The sequence below is a fragment of the Oncorhynchus masou genome, chromosome 9, assembly GCF_036934945.1.
Source record: "Oncorhynchus masou masou isolate Uvic2021 chromosome 9, UVic_Omas_1.1, whole genome shotgun sequence".
In the NCBI taxonomy this organism is placed as follows: Eukaryota; Metazoa; Chordata; class Actinopteri; order Salmoniformes; family Salmonidae; genus Oncorhynchus; species Oncorhynchus masou.
This window is the reverse complement of record NC_088220.1, coordinates 32,489,527-32,504,095: the sequence shown is the minus strand read 5'-3', so window position 1 is coordinate 32,504,095 and position 14,569 is coordinate 32,489,527. Positions and strand designations below refer to the sequence as shown.

Below are 14,569 nucleotides of genomic sequence, written 5' to 3'. Positions count from 1 at the left end.
GAGGCGAGGTCGAAACACCTAAAACAATGAGCTCTTGATAATTGTGTTGTAGCTCTAGTGGTTTCTTCTATCTCACCTTATCTTTGCAAGAAAAGAGTCAGTGATTTTAGCAGGTTATGGGCTCAGTGTGGGAAAGTATAAATGGGTAAAATACAGATGGGTCAAATACAGACCCACAAAGGTTCAGAGGTCATAGAACGCCTATTAAATGACTGAAATGTCAAAACTAAATATCCTCCACACTAAATGTTTTCTCGTACAGTACAGTTAAGCTCATCTGGTTTATTTTGACATACTGAATGAGTGAGTGAATGTCTTCGGTTTGTAGGCAGCGCCTCGGTGGAGTGTCTGTGAATTATTTCGACTACAGGGTTGAGAGCGTGAGGTGAATTCAGCTCCAGTTGCTTGCCAATGTTGGAACCTGTTTCTGCAGTACTTCAACAGGGCCTCCAGGGGGCTCTGTTCTGTTTCAAACTGAGCCTCAGACCTTCATATGGGTAAAGTCATCAGAAGCAGCAGGAGTAAGCGGTGATGATAGAACCAAGGTTTTTCAGTGCACTATTAACACCTGTAGGTATCGTATCAGCCATCCACCAGGAGGAAAATAGGAGGGAGCACTATATTGGCATGAACAGCCTCCCTCCAAATATCTAGGACATGAATAAGAGAAGCTCTGACTGTTGTATCCAAGAACAGTGTGCTGGAATAGAACTGACTGCTATTGGACCAATTGTGAGCTCTTTTTCCCGATAATGCGAGCTCCTATTTATCTCTTCTCGTGGAAATCTAAATCAATCAAATCAAATTGTATTTGTCACATGCTTCGTAAACAACAGGTGTAGAATAACAGTGAAATGCTTATTCACGGGCCCTTCCCAACAATGCAGAGCAAAATAACTTAGGTAAATAATTGAAAAATAATAACATAATGAATACATACACAATGAGTAACGATAACTTGGCTATATACACGGGGTACCAGAACCGAGTCGACGTGCAGGGGTACGAGGTAATGGAAGTAGATACAGAATGTACATATAGGTAGGGATAAAGTGACTAGGCAACAGGATAAATCATAATACCCCCTAGAGTCTACTGACGCACCTGTGCGTCAATATAAGTAACATAACAAAAACAATCCCCATAAACATTTGTCAGTTTAAGTATGGAGGTACATGTAGTTTTGTGCCAACCCAAAAAGGGGTTAAATATGTGTAAAATATATATATGTATATATCCTCAGCTTTATCATATCTCCTTGATATAGGACAGATACTTTTTATCAATGTTATTCCATGCATTTCTATGGGATTTATCAATAAAAAATAAAATAATTTATACTTTAAGGAGTCCTAAAATTCAAAATCAAATAGCTAAGTGATCCATGGTATGACCATCTTAAAACAATTCCATATGTCAGCACCACTACGGCTCCCTCGATGTGGATGGGGGTTCGCTCGGCCCTCCGTTTCCTGTAGTCCACGATCAGCTCCATTGTCTTGCTGACGTTGAGGGAGAAGTTGTTGTTCTGGCACCACACTGCCAGGTCTCTGACCTCCTCCCTATAGGTTGTCTCATCGTTGTCTGTGATCAGGCCAACCACTGTTGTGTCGTCAGTAAACTTAACGATGGTGTTGGGAGTCGTGCGCGGCCACGCAGGAAGTACAGGGGCTAAGCATGCACCACCGAGGGGGTCCCTGTTTTGAGGGTCAGCGTAGTGGATGTGTTGTTGTCTACCCTCCTGTCAGGAAGTCCTGGATCCAGTTGCAGAGGGAAGTGTTCAGTCCCAGGGTCCTGAACTTAGTGATGAGCTTGGAGAGCACTATGGTGTTGAGCTATAGTCAATGAACACACATACAAACACACATACACACACACACGAGGTTCTCAACCTCCTATGGAAACATTTCATTTATACTGAACAAAAAATATAAATGCAACATGCAACAATTTCAAAGATTTTACTAAGTTCCAGTTCATATGAGGAAATCAGTCAATTGAAATAAATAAATGAATTAGGGTTTCTCATGAATAGGCAGGGGTGCAGCCATGGCTGGGACTTGGAGGGCTTAGGCCCACCCACTTGACAGCCAAGCCCACCCATTGGGGAGCCACGCCCAGCCAATAAGAAATAGTTTTCCCCCCACAAAATGGCATTATTACAGATGAAAGTACTCTCCCGCTCAGACAATCCCGCAGGTGAAGAAGCCAGATGTGGAGGTCCTAGGCTGGCGTAGTTACAAGTGTTCTGTGGTTGTGAGGCTGATTGGACGTACTGCCAAATTCTCTAAAACAAGAAATGAGCATTATAATTTCTCTGGCAACAGCTCTAGGGGACATTTCTGCAGTCAGCATGCCAACTGCACGCTCCCTCAAAACTTTAGACCTGTGTTATTGTGTTTTGTGACAAAACTGCACATTTTCAAGTGGCCTTTTATTGTCCCCAGCACAAGGGGCACCTGTGTAATGATCATGCTGTTTAATCAGCTTCTTGATATGCCATACCTGTTAGGTGGACAGATTATCTTGGGTAAGGAGAAACGCTCACTAACAGGAATGTGCACAAAATTTGAGAGAAATAAGCTTTTTGTGCTTATGGAAAATTTCTGGGATTTTTGATTTCAGCTCATGAAACATGCGACCAACACTTTACATGTTGAGTTTCAATTTTTTCTCAGTGTAGTTAATAGATCTGTCTCTGACATCCTTCCTCTAAAACAATGGCAACATTCGTCAAAGATTAAACAGAGACAAACTCATATTAGTTCTGTGTCTTCCACTTTATTTGTGTTTCTCCACACGTTCCCACAATGCACCACAAAGACTTGTGTCCAATAATGAATATATTCACGTATACATATAATAATAGTAACATAAAAAACATTTCACAAAAGACGATATTAAATATGTAGATTTTCAGTTGCATGTCAAAATCTTGATTTTTTTTTCTTCTCCCATTTAACATGCATTCAATATATAAAAATATAATTCTGATTGATTAAGTTTATATACATATTTTTAAATAAATATAAGAATACAAATGTATTTTTAAAATACAAAGATAAATACAGTCACATTGTGTACATTGTGTACCAAACCAGAAAATACAAACATTATTTGGATATTTAGCATTCACAAAACACAAATACGTTAGAAATGCAACTCTAATGACAATTGCAGGTCTATGTCTTTAGTTTGTTTCTCTTTTCTTTTTTCCTACCCAGACTCCTCAGCTCCCTCTCCATACACATGGCAGGACTCCTGACAGGAAGTCAGGAAGTTGGAGGTCAGAGTTCAAAGGTGTAGAGTGGAGGGTATTTAAGAATGTCTAGCTCTGCCGGACGTCCTGTAACAGTTTGTTGATCTCAGCCACTAGCTCGCTGGCGTCCATCAACTCATGGCGGCTGTCGCTCCTCTTCCCCTGCAGGTGTCCCAGCTGCCCCAACACCGAGTCAAACTCATCCTCCTCAAAGTTCTCTGGGATCTCCTCCATGGCTGGGAGCCACTTACCGCAAGGCCCCGGGAGGGGGACAGGGACAGGGATGGGGGCAGGGGCCAGGGAGGGTACCACCAGGGTAGGGCTAACCAGGGCAGTGAGCAGAGGGCTATTCTTGGGGGTGGGGGCGTGCTGTCCATGCCCAACGACCTGGTTCTTGTGGTTGTTCTGGGGGCTGAGCTTGGTGCTGGGTTTGAGGGTGTGGTAGCTGCCGTTCTGGGGGTGTGGATGGCCTGAGGGCCCGATGCTAGATCCGGGGTTTTGGAAATGGGTGTTGGCAGCCCACGCTGCCACACCTTGCTGGTGGGCTGCAGCACTGGGCTTACCTGGCAAGTGACTCCTCCTCCTGTCCAGTGACCCCGTCATTGGGATACTTACACCCCCCACACTCGCACCTCCCTTCTGGGTCTCACTGACCTGGACGTAGGAGTCCAGCGACGGGGGGAGGAGCCTCTGGAACACGCTGCTCATCTCTGACAGCAGGGAGGTGGTTCCACAGAGGTCCTCCCCATCCTCTCCCCCATCTTCCGCCTCTCCCTCCTCGGCCCCCTCCTGGTTGTCCTTGCCAAAGGTGGAGAAGCTCTGGTTGCTGCGTTGGGCATGAGGGTGGGTGGGGTCGGAGGGCTGTGGGGGCTGCTCGGGGTCTCTGGCCTGGCGGGGGTCATCTCCTGGGATGAAGAGGTTGCTGCGGTAGTCAGAGGAGGCTGGGGAGGGCAAGGGAGGCATCCAGCACTGGTCAGAATGACCCAGGACACGACACTCCTCAGTGCACAGTCTCATCGCTACAGAGAGAGAGGGAGAGAGAGACACGGTCATGGATACATTCACAAGGCACTGCATTGATGAAATACATAGAAGGTGGGCCCCATGTGGCCATGCATTTAAACATACGCACACCATAGATTGTTCTGGGTATTACTGTTATTTTGTTGATAGACTTGTGATGAGGGGAGATGGTGATGAGCAGGCATAGAATTGGGGAGTGGTTTTGAAGGGAGGAGATGAGAGATTGTCTTTCATACAGTCTTTTAACATCAAACATTTGATATCCATTCATCTTTAAACACAATTGTGTGATCTGGGTTTCAAACATGGGTTGAAATCTAAGCTAATTAGATTGCACAGCACTCTGTGGGCGAGAGCATACTACCTATAACATGCAATTAACATGTCGGGACAATTCACTAGGCCAGATCAATGGCGATTATTATTTGTTCAAAAGCCGGCATTTTACCCTTTCATGTCACGTCTATTCAACATTCAATCTTCAAATGAAAAATCTCTGAAGAATAAATTAGACAAATCAAATATGCCAAGTTAAAGCCTTCATTAAAGAGCGCTGGTTATTCACTCATACTATTCAGGGACTTCATTACGCTCTCATTACCATAAAAGGACCATTTGTAATACATCTTAGAGCTGATGAAGGAAGAGTGCATTGGGGAACATTAGAAAAGCAGCAGCCGCGGCCATGCAGGCAGGCAGCAGATTGGCTCCCCCACTGATGAAAGATTAACCGGACTGATTTACCAAAAACGCCTTTCAAAGCTGTCGATAAAACCACTCCAACCTGCCTCTCTACCTGCCTGCCTGGCTGCCTGATCGCACTCTGAAATAATTGTGTTGTGGAGGAGATGAGAGCTTTTTTCTCGCCAGAGAAACGGGTGATAATTCTCCCTATTTCCTCCATCCACAGTCCCACCCAGTCACTGTGCTTGATAAGCAGCTGGGGGATGAATCTCTCACAGGTGTTGGGGATGAGGGGTGACTGAGAGTGGGAGGGGTGAGGTGGTGTGATGGGGGGAGTGTAGGGGCTAAGATGGGTGAGAGGAGTGATGTTGTGAAAGGGGTGAGGATGATATACCTGCATGTGGTGTGTTGGTAAAGGTCAGTAAAGAATGGACATGTAGAGGAAGGGAGTTGATATTGGATCGGTGGAGAGTGGTGATGGGGGTGAGGGGTTTGAAACGCGGTGAGGGGTGTATACCTGCATGCGGATGCTGTGGATGGGGTCTGTGCTGGCCGTCAGGGGGGTATAGCTCAGTAAAGGCCTCACCCAGGAGCCTGTCGATGGGAGACTCTCTCCCTGCCTCGTAGTCACTGTCCCCAGCGTCGCTGTCACCACGACCACTGTCCTTCAGACTAAACTTGTCCATGTCATTTAGAGCATACCTGGAGGCGGCGAGAAGAAATGATGGTTGAACTTTCATAGAAAACCACATTGGAGGATGGTTCAAGGCTTATACATGTATCAAAACTAAGTGCAGTGGAGGTTTTTGCATACAATTACTAAGGTTGAGTCCTAAAATAGAACAAGGCACATATAGGCCTAAGAGGGAATAGCACCACAAGCTTTATAGGAATATGTAAAGCATTGTAGGATATGCCTTAGAGCCTTACTGAGTTATGCACACATTCTTAAACACGTACATTCTGATTCCCTCCGGGCGTGTTTATTTTAAGATGTAGGTACCTGTAGCTCCTAGTGTATTTGTTGCCACGGAAACTGGGTCTTGGCTGGTACTGGCCCTGATGGAGCATGGACAGAAGCTGTGAGACTTGCTACAATCCAAACAAAAAAAAAGGGGGAAAAAGAAAGAAAAAAAGAAAGGAAAGTGAAAATAAAGGGGAAAATGAAAAGGGGAAATGAATGAACACTGATGGGAGCAGACAGGCATAAGGACACATGATCTGGATAAAGGTTGTTATGACGGGCTATAAAACATGTGATGATCATGGGAAATAAGGGACGGCTTACTGAACATAACACAACGTGGGGCACACAATTGGAAAATACATAACGCAATTATCCTAATTATAAACAGCATTACATTTCTATATCACCATAATATGAGGCAAAGCTTAAACTCAGTCATTTTATTCTATAGATCCATAGTTGATGGTAGTCTATTTTATTCCAAAGGCATTTAAGAGATTCAAAGACTACCATTAGCAGATAACATATTCATATAACCATCTAGTAATACATCACTAAGGACTTAGGGTATGAAATGAAACCCTCTCTCTCTCTCTCTTCTTCTTACCTCGACAGGGGGCGTGGCGTGGGCCAGTTCCAGAGCAAAGTTCTCTGCGACGTGATTGGAGGAGATGGTGACTAGGCTGTTAAGCGACTGGCGGCTGTGTTGGCTCTGCCGGCTGCCCATGGTGCCCCTCTCTGGGGCAGGCGAAGCAGAAGGTGAGCGTGGGTGTGCCCGTACGGGCAAGGTGCCGTTGACGGTGGGAACCAGGGTGATGTCTCCCTTGTGGATCTGCCTAGAGGGCTTCTTCGGGTGGTTTTGGTACGTGTTCTCTGCCACCCTGCAGTTGTATGAGTTGCGTGGGTCCTTCTTCTCCCTGTTGCAGCGTGCCGTGGTGAACATCACCATGACCACCAGCAGCAGGGCACACACGGCCCCCAGGGAGATGATGATGATGAGGGAGAGGTCCAGTGTTGGATGGCTTGGGCCCGTGGGGAGGCCTGGGGGCAGGATGTCCATGTTCTCCTGGAGGGAAAGGCGGAGCAGGGCCCCCGTGGACAGGCGAGTGGTGCCCCTGTCCTGCACCTCCACCCTGATCTCCAGCACGTCCTTGGGAACCCCTTCCAGACTGCCATTGGTCCGCAGCTCGCATCGCCGCGCGTCCATCACAAACAGGCCCTCCTCGTTGCCCCCGACGATGGAGCAGCTCAGCTCGCCATTGGCACCGGTGTCACGGTCGGTGGCCTTAATGATGGTGACCAGCTGACCGGCGGAGGCGTGTCTCCAGAGAGGTAGATCCGCGGTGTGGTTCCGTAGGGGTGGGGACTGGATGGTGGGCGGATTGTCGTTATCGTCGAGCACGGTCAGGAGGACGGTGGCATTGGAGGAGAGGGCGGGGTTCCCTCCATCACGGGCCTGGACGGTGAAGGCGATGCGGCTGACGTCCTCGTGGTCGAAGCTCCGTAGAGCGTAGATGGCGCCGTTGGACGGGTCGATGGTGACGTAGGTGGAGATGGGGCTTCCCTGGACCAGAGCTTCCACCACCGTGTAGGTCACCTGACCGTTAGTGCCCAGGTCAGGGTCGGACGCCACCACTGTCATCAGGTAGGCCCCTGGAGAGTTGTTCTCTGACTTGAAGACCTCGTAGCGACTCTTCTCAAAGCGAGGCGGGTTATCGTTTTCATCCAACACCTGTACAGTGAAGTGTTTGACTGTGGAGAGGCTTGGAGAGCCACGGTCCTCAGCAATGACTGTCAGACTGTACTCTGACCTCTTCTCTCTGTCCAAAGACACGTTGGTCAGGATCATGTAATTCTTCTCATAGGTCTTCTGCAGCCGGAAGTGACCGTGGCCGTGCAGGCGGCACACCACGTCACCGTTGAGCCCCGTGTCACTGTCGTCCACGCGCACCAGTGCTATAAAGGTGTCCACTGGCGCGCCCTCCGAGATGTAGGCCACCTCCTCCTTGCCAGGAGTCATCAGGTTAATGTTGATCTCCGGTTTGTTGTCATTCACGTCCACCACTTTGATTACGATTTTACAAAGTCCAGGGATGGAGTTGGGACCCAGATCCTGGGCCTGAATGTCCAGTTCATAAGATGATGTAGATTCATAGTCCACTTTTTTAATCAAAGTGATTTGACCATTTTCAGGGTTAATTTTAAACGTCTCCAGTATTTTGGGAGAGACATGACTGCTGAAAGAGTAAACTATTTTACCGTTTGTGCCCTCATCCGGATCTGTGGCATTTAAATCAATCAGTAGAGTCCCCAGTGGTGAGTTTTCCATGAGATTGATAACGTAAGCCTGCTCGTCAAAAGCCGGACTGTTGTCATTAGAGTCCGAGATGCTTATCTTGAGCAAAGTGGAGCCGGACTTCGGGGGGACTCCATTGTCCGAGGCCGTTAGCTGCAACTGGTAGTTGGACTGCACCTCCCTGTCCAGCTCTCTCACCACAACAAGCTCTGCGTATTTGGCACCATCGTTTCTGGTCCTAATGTCGATTTTGAAAAAGTGATTCGGTGTCAGGGAATAAGAGTAAAGGGAGTTATCTCCCACGTCTGGGTCCGTGGCGCTGTCCAGCTGGATCCGGTTTCCAACAGATGCGCTCTCGGAGATCTCAATGGGTATGATGGCACGAGAGAACTGTGGCGAGTTATCGTTAATGTCCAAGACTTCCACCTCGACGTGGAAGAGCTGGAGGTATTCAGTAGGCAGAGTGATAACGTCAAATTCGATGGAACAGTTGAGGTTCTTTTCACAAATCTTCTCCCGGTCAATCTTGGTCCCTATGGTGATTTCACCGTCCTCCTCCCGAACCGACAGAAACGGAGTGCTCCCCCGCTGCATAGCACGGAACAGAAAGGACACTGAACTCGGTAATTTAGAAAGAACACCCGCCACGTCTTCCTTTAGCCTTGCAATCACTGTGCCTACTTTTTGCTCTTCATAAACTTTATATTTCAAATTCTTACCAGAAACGTCCTGCATAATTCCAACCAAAAATAATAATAGTGCAGTGTAAAATACTATATTCCCTCTGGGTGTATTCATTTTGGCACCCATCTTCAGCACCCAGGTTAGGGCTACAGTTCCACAGAGGAGCAAGGTCTGGAAAAAAATACGCTTTCTCAAAAGTATGTCATGTTAAATCCCACCAATAAGTCACCGTTGGTGAAAAGTCGCGCAAATCGACTTAAAAATGGAGATTTGAGAACCCAAGATGAACCAGGTCACAGCTTTCTTTCTAGCTTCGATTTTACAACAAAGAACACCAACTCAAATGCATTTTTTTCTTGCTATCGTAGACGGATCTGTTGCATACATCCACTTACACGGTCTCTGTGTGTGAGTGTGTGTCTGGAAATCTGAGCGAGGAGAAAAGGCGCAGCTCCGCTTGTGTTGCTGTGCGCTCTGCTCTGTCGCGCGCTCCTGCCGTCTGTGTCTCGTCTCGGTAGACAGACTGGCCCTGATAGCCCGCCCCTCACCCAAACTGCGTCTTTTTCCTCAGCTCACACAAAAACATTCCCCCACCCCTCCTCCCTCTCCTCTTCACCCCTCCCTAAAATCAAGTGCTGCCCCTTCTCTGCATCAAGGATGTCCACTCACGACACAGAGGGCCCATTGATTCCAGAAGCCGGGAGGACCAACCCAAAGATGTAGTTTTAAAGTGTGCCCACAACAATAGGTAAAGGGGATTATTCAGGGAGAACTTTAAACACGTCCAGATTGACCCAAGGCTGCCTCGGCACTCGCATATTGTTATAGCTGCAATTCACAAACGTGTGCCACTGTCATTGTTTTCCCCCTACATTAAACATGACAAAGAACTTTAACATTCCATATATTATCCCCCAAAATAGCACTGCTTGCATTTTATGCTCTGGTTATACGCATACATTCACTATATATTTTGAGGTGAATTGTATATGTAGTTGTCTCGTATATTTAACTGGAAAACATTGAACAACATATGTAACATAGGACACAATATGTGAAGGTGTATTCAGGTTGGTTGACAGTAGATACAATTTGGTTACCAATTTTGTTCCTAAAATCATGGTGATAAGAAGGTTGCATAGACTCACATTTCCAAGCCACCAGTGTGTAGAGAGGACTATAAGAGTGAAGGTTTGTGGATCCACAAATCTAGCTTTTTACTGAGTGAGGGTAGAAGACCTCTCCCTGCCCTCGCTATTGTGTGTTCCACCAGGGCCCCGCGTGTGGCGAATCTCCGAAAGGATTCCTTGGTGCTAAATGCGCCTCGCCGCGGGTCACGCGGGCAAACACTTTCCCCCGGTGCATAATACTGCTTTACAATCCCTGCCGAATTAGCATCCTCAAACTCTCGCTCAGAGAGCAAACACGAGCAACTGGAGCTTGAAGAAGGCAGCGGACCATCTGCGCGAGGTTCAGACAACCCAAACCCATAATTAGGCCCACGTCAATTCCGGGCCTAAACGCACTTTCAGATGGAATTCAAACATAATCTAATGCCGTTCCGTCGCACCTTGCCTCGATAAACATCTCCAAAACGGTTGGCCCCATTCTCTGCGCAATTAGACACAAGCACGACACATGACTTCCCACTAAGCTATTTAATGTGGTAAACCAGAGATATTATTGTATCACTGATGGCTATTTAAGCCCAATTGGACAAACACATATATTTGTATTCTCTCTGTAAAATTTGATAGAGCATATTTACGGAGGTTCGCTGCATTTTAAATTCCTGGAGTGACTCATGGGGGAAAAGGAGGAGATGCACTCGCTCTCTGCCATCTGGCTCCATGAGCGTGCACACATGGACTTTGATTCAGCAGAGCTGTAAATCAATATAGCTTTCTCCCTAATGATTCAGCACATATCATTTATACATATAAAAGACAATTACCAGCTAATAAAAAAAATGTATGTGTTTGATTTTGGGATTTTAGTAAGATCATCACGTGCTACAGTAATATGTGGCGTTAGAACAACATACATATGACCCAAGTATTTGTTTGAGGCGATGTGTAAAAAGGTTCTCAACGCAGCATCCAACATAAACGCTCAAACTTTCAATGAAATAACTGGTGCCACATTTATTTTTGGCTGGTGCTGGGGAGGCCGGACGAGCAATAGGCCTAAAATCTTCTCTCACCAGGGCAGACATGACCAGTTTGCTGTGTGAAAGGTAGCTAGGGAGCCGGGAGATAACTCCCCGCTAACGTTTAACAATGTTAGCCACGGGCCGGTGCTTCGATTCTCTCCGTCTCTCACCCCGCTCTGAGAAAACCCCGGGTGAGCTCGTGTTGCACAAATATCATCACTGCAATGGGGAATGCAAGCTAATCACATTTCCTCCACGAAGACCAACAACCACTCGAGTTTAAACAAGAACGGGTTTAATTCGAATAAAACCCATGGAAACACAACATCAATGGGGTATGTTTTCAGAAAGCAGATGCAAATTCAATGCATTTCGATACGCTCTTCTCTGGGCTAAAATGTAGGAACTGTATTTTTAGAAAAACATAGTCCATGTTAATCTATGTCAAGGGTTTAGATATCAGGTGCGGTGACAAAACAGTTAACTTCATCTAATTTGCCTTAAGCCGTGGTTGGCAATACAATTAAAAGAACTATAAACTGTGGGCTACATGAATGAGCCTAAGCCAGATATTTACGTTTCAGTGTTGATATGTAAAATAATCAGATTTACATCTCAAAGCAATAGGCTATTTGGTAAATGCAATTAACTAGGCTATAGCTTCCCTTCATAAATGATCTCAAATACCAAATCAGCATTTAACACAACTCTGGATGCAATTTCCTGCTAATATGCAGTTTTAGGTTTCAATAATAGGGCTGCCCATATTACTTCAGAAAATGTTCCATTGTGTTATTTTTACGAAGTCAGTCTCGCATCCTCATATGGTACTCTCTGTGGATGGAGAGGGGGTGCAGTGATTCCACCCACTGGGGTCGTAAAGCTAGTTCTGGGAGCCTCGTGAGCTGGGGGAGGGGAGAGATGAACTTTCATTGAAATGAAGGAGATCCCAATGACAAAAGCGCTTAGCAGGTGTAACCAGGCCGCCCCGGGGCCCACCAAAAACCCCAAACGGCGGGGGAGCTGCGTGCGGGAGCCACTCACAAAGGGGAAAGTTTCTCCCCCATCCCGGTCTGTGCGCCAGCCGGCGGAATGCTCCTGCTCTGGCGCGCGCGGGGGTCGCGGGCGTTTGTAAAGGCATCCGAGCATCTGCCGCCTGGCCTCTCATTATCATTCTGTTAGCTCGCGCGGATCCCTCGCGAGGATAGGATTGGAGACGGGCTGGGTGAGAAGCACGGGTCTCTTCCGTGTGGCCTCGCGACAATGCTTATTGCTATTCATCCCCAGCAAGAATTGCAGTGGTAACTAGGGGGTTATTGCCACAAGACACGTGTAGCAGGGCGGCTGTATGTCTCACACGGAGACGGACATGGTCATATAAATAGTTACAATAGCCTCCTCTGTCTTTAAGGTGGCAGACGCAGAGTTTACAACAACTTGTATCAAGATTTACATCACGCACGCGCACTGCGCCTTTCGTCTGAGACGGTGTCCATGATTTATTTGGTTCAAATGAATCGTATGGAATTAGAGTTATTAAACAATCCCAGCAAATACAGGTTTTACATAAGTATTACTTCACCTAAGTGTATAATTCCCCAAGAACTGCAGTTGGCAAATAGGCCTATCTAGATAACAACGCAATGCATAGCCTACCCACAATTTCATTCACATGTCATGTTTTACTGTAGCACCTACCCGGTATGGAAATCATAAATGTCATCATTTTCGAATTTATCGAGTAGCTTCACATAGCCTACATTGAAATAGGCCCCAACATGTGTGACTCTCTGTCACAGAGTCCTTTCCTTGGTCCCAAAGGTCTGTATACGAGTCAGAAGCGCCCACAAAGATAACCCTATCTGCTATTGTTTTACATGGTTACATTTGAGTCATTTAGCAGAGGTTCTTATCCAGCACGACTTACAAGAGCAGGTGATTGCTCAAGGGCACATCGGCAGATTTTTAACCTAGTCAGCTCAAGGATTTGAACCAGCGATCGTTCTGTTACTGGCCCAACACTCTTAACCGCTAGGCTAACTGTTTGCCAATTCTTTATACACTGAACAAAAATATTAACACACCATGCAACAATTTCAAAGATTTTACTAAGCTACAGTTCATATAAGCAAATCAGTCAATATTAATTAATTAATTAGGCCCTAATCTATGGATTTAACATGCCTGGGCAGGGGCGCAGCCATGGGTGGGCCCTGCAGGGCATAGGCCTATCCAATTGGGAGCCAGGCCTACCCACTGAGGAGTCAGGCCCAGCCAGTCAGAATACGTTTTTCCCCACAAAAATGGCTTTATTACAGAATTAAATACTCCTCTGCACTCCCTCCCAGTCCCCGGGGGCCTGATTTTCTCCATTCTTAGCAAACACAGCTGATTAATGAAATTGCATTCTAAATTGAAGATCATGATTAGCAGATTGTTGGAGTCAGGTGTGTTAGTTGGGGCTGGGGAAAAACTGTGACACCAATCAGGCCTCCCGAGGACTGGAATTGCTCACCCCTGCCTTAGATGTTCCCGCAGGTGAAGAAACCGTATGTGGAGGTCCTGGGCTGGCGTGAGGCCGGTTGGACATACTGCCAAATTATCAAACATTTAATTGGAGGCGACTTATGGTAGAGAAAGGAACATTCAATTCTCTGGAACAGCTCAGGTGGACATGCCTGCATTCAGCATGCCAACTGCACGCTCGCTCAACTTGAGTCATCTGTGACAAAACTGCACATTTTAGAGTGTCCTTTTATTGTCCCCAGCACTTGTATTGTCCCCTGTGTAATGATCATACTTTTTAATCAGCTTCTTGATATGCCACACCTGTCAAGTGGATGGATTACCTTGGCAAAGGAGAAATGCTCACGAACAGGGATGTACACAAATTTGTGCACAAAATTTGAGAGAAATACGTTTTTTTGTGCGTATGGAACATTTTGGGGATCTTTCATTTCAGCTCATGAAACATGGGACCAACACTTTACATGTTGCGTTCGTATTTTTGTTCATTGTAGTTACACTGCACCCTCTGTCACTATTTCTCCCTTTCCCGTATTCTCTCTCTCAGACCTTAAACCTCTGAGAGGACAGTCATCATGTCTTCCATGACCGTGTATCCTGCTCTCCTCTACAGTGCCGCGTGCTCCGTCTCTGTGAGCTGAGAGATAGAGAGGAGGAAATACCAGGCCACTCTGGGAAATACAGTACCACGGAGACATCTGATGCTCTTCACCAAAAAGAACATGTGTGTAAGTACATGGACAAGTTCAAATGGAGGTCATTGCTTCATCATAGCTGTTTGTTGACACTGGTGGTGAATTCTAAATAACCAAATATCCCCACCACTGACAGCTCTGCTGAACCATGCGGTAGTTGGTAGCTTAGATGCTGTAGCTGTGTTGTTTGCACACCACTTGTCCCTTATCAGGGCCCATTGTCTTGGCTGTGATTACGGTCTCATCTGTTGGCAAAATATGTACACAAATAACTCTTTTCAAA

At 46.5% G+C, this 14,569-nt stretch overlaps 1 protein-coding gene across 3 annotated transcripts; it reads right to left on the bottom strand.

The window, feature by feature from the left end:
• Positions 1 to 2,761: 2,761 nt before the first annotated feature.
• LOC135545888 (protocadherin-18-like) lies at positions 2,762 to 9,428 on the bottom strand. Of its 3 annotated transcripts, none has more exons than XM_064973844.1 (4): positions 6,541 to 9,428; positions 5,970 to 6,058; positions 5,484 to 5,668; positions 2,762 to 4,278 (listed from the first exon to the last, which is right to left on the bottom strand). In XM_064973844.1, the coding sequence occupies exons 1-4, from the start codon at positions 9,037 to 9,039 to the stop codon at positions 3,329 to 3,331; spliced, it is 3,723 nt and encodes a 1,240-aa protein (XP_064829916.1). In that variant the 5' UTR covers positions 9,040 to 9,428; the 3' UTR covers positions 2,762 to 3,328. The 3 variants fall into 3 exon arrangements, with proteins under 3 accessions (XP_064829916.1, XP_064829918.1, XP_064829917.1); XM_064973846.1 differs by having other exon boundaries at positions 5,553 to 5,668; XM_064973845.1 differs by having other exon boundaries at positions 5,970 to 6,025.
• Positions 9,429 to 14,569: the final 5,141 nt, after the last annotated feature.